Source organism: Austrofundulus limnaeus, unplaced genomic scaffold (assembly GCF_001266775.1).
Source record: "Austrofundulus limnaeus strain Quisiro unplaced genomic scaffold, Austrofundulus_limnaeus-1.0 Scaffold981, whole genome shotgun sequence".
Taxonomy (NCBI): domain Eukaryota; kingdom Metazoa; phylum Chordata; class Actinopteri; order Cyprinodontiformes; family Rivulidae; genus Austrofundulus; species Austrofundulus limnaeus.
The window spans coordinates 48,545-50,241 of NW_013953383.1; the positions used below are offsets into that span (position 1 = coordinate 48,545).

Genomic DNA, 1,697 nt, shown 5'->3' on the forward strand with positions numbered 1-1,697 from the left:
CAAACAAACAAACAAACAAACAAACAAACAAACAAACAAACAAACAAACAAACAAACAAACAAACAAACAAACAAACAAACAAACAAACACTAATTTGATTTATTTCCTTGTTTATTGAACAGATTATTTTTAAAACTTCTAAAAACGTGATACTGTTTGCATGGTTTGTATGACGTCAGAGAACAGTTTGCATGTTTTTGATCAGGCACGAACGCAGACACCTACAATGACTCATCTTCTAAGGAGTACCAGTTCACGTGTAACACCGGCTCCTGCAGCATGGACAGCGATGAAGACAGTATGGAGGAGACCGTGGACGGTTAGTATCAACACCGGTCAGCTGGAGAACAGACACGGTCATTACACCGTCTGATACCCTGAACTCAGCCGGTCTTCGAGCTCCTGTAGGCCCGGCCGGTGGTTCACAAAGCCGGGGGCTCAGTTACAGGAAGAGTCCGCTCGAAAGGCGAGAGAGTCCGGCTGTGAGTGAGCCGCTCCCGGTTTGATTCACAGTTAAATTAAACATTTAATCTGAAGTTTTACTGTAGCAGTTTTACTAGAATATCATTTCTTATTTTCAGGATCTCGTTATTTTTTCTTTTGTTTATGTTTTAATCGTTTTAATGCTTTAATATGCTCTCTTGAGTGTTTTATTGCTGCACAAATTTGCATATCTATCTATCTATCTATCTATCTATCTATCTATCTATCTATCTATCTATCTATCTATCTATCTATCAGCTGAGTTTAATATACAGTTAATTATAAAATGTACAGGGGTCAGACAATGAAAGTGAAACAGCTGTCATGTTAGTGTGGGAGGTTTCATGGTTAACTGGACCAGTCTGGTGACCAGTCTTCATTAACTGCACATTGCACCAGTAAGAGCAGAGTGTGAAGGTTCAATCAACAGGGTAAGAGCACAGTTTGGCTCAAAATATTGTAATGTACACAACATTATGGTGACATACTAGAGATAAAGAGGACAAACTGTTGGTGCACGTCTTGCTGGAGCATCTGAGACCAAGACAGGAAGTCCTTGTGTTGGATCAAGAGCCACAGCATCCAGGGTAACGTCAGCATACCACCAAGAAGGACCAACCACATCCAACAGGATGAACTGTGGACGACCACAGGAAGCTGTCTGAAAGGATGTTATGGTCTAAACCAGCTGTTTCACTTTCATTGTCTAACTCCTGTAGTTAACTAATGTTAGTTCCTCTGTGTTTACAGTCATTATGGTAATAAACTCGTACACAAAGTTAATATTTTCAGACTCAGATTGGATGGATGAGCCGGTTGCGCAACACAGCAGCGTGCGCACACACACATCGACACACAATCACTCATTCTTTGCTTGATAAACATATTTTATATCTATTTTTACTTAGGATTTTTTTCTCACTCACATTATATTAAATTAATTATTTTTATGACTTTAGAAATCATTTCTGATCGCGCAGGGATCACTCAAACGTGTCTTTCACACATGCAGGAAGTAATTTGCATCTGTTTTACATATGTTAATGAAGGCGTGTCAGGGGAGGTGTCTCACCTGCGCTCAGTTCCACGTTAATTGTGATGTACAAAAGCAATGTGCGTGGATTCAGGCTGTTGTGGAATACTTATTATGTATCACCTTGACACTGTCCACTTTCCATATCTGGTGATATCCTTCCGGACGTCATCATCCGGT

At 40.1% G+C, this 1,697-nt stretch overlaps 1 protein-coding gene across 1 annotated transcript in view; it reads left to right on the forward strand.

The window, feature by feature from the left end:
- The first annotated feature begins 231 nt into the window (after window positions 1-231).
- Window positions 232-1,697, forward strand: part of setd7 (SET domain containing 7, histone lysine methyltransferase) — a 16,711-nt gene continuing 15,245 nt past the window's right edge. The window contains exon 1 of the mRNA XM_014029970.1: window positions 232-320. Coding sequence (XP_013885424.1) covers window positions 281-320 — 40 coding nt within the window. The 5' untranslated portion in view covers window positions 232-280. The remainder of the gene's footprint in view (window positions 321-1,697) is intronic.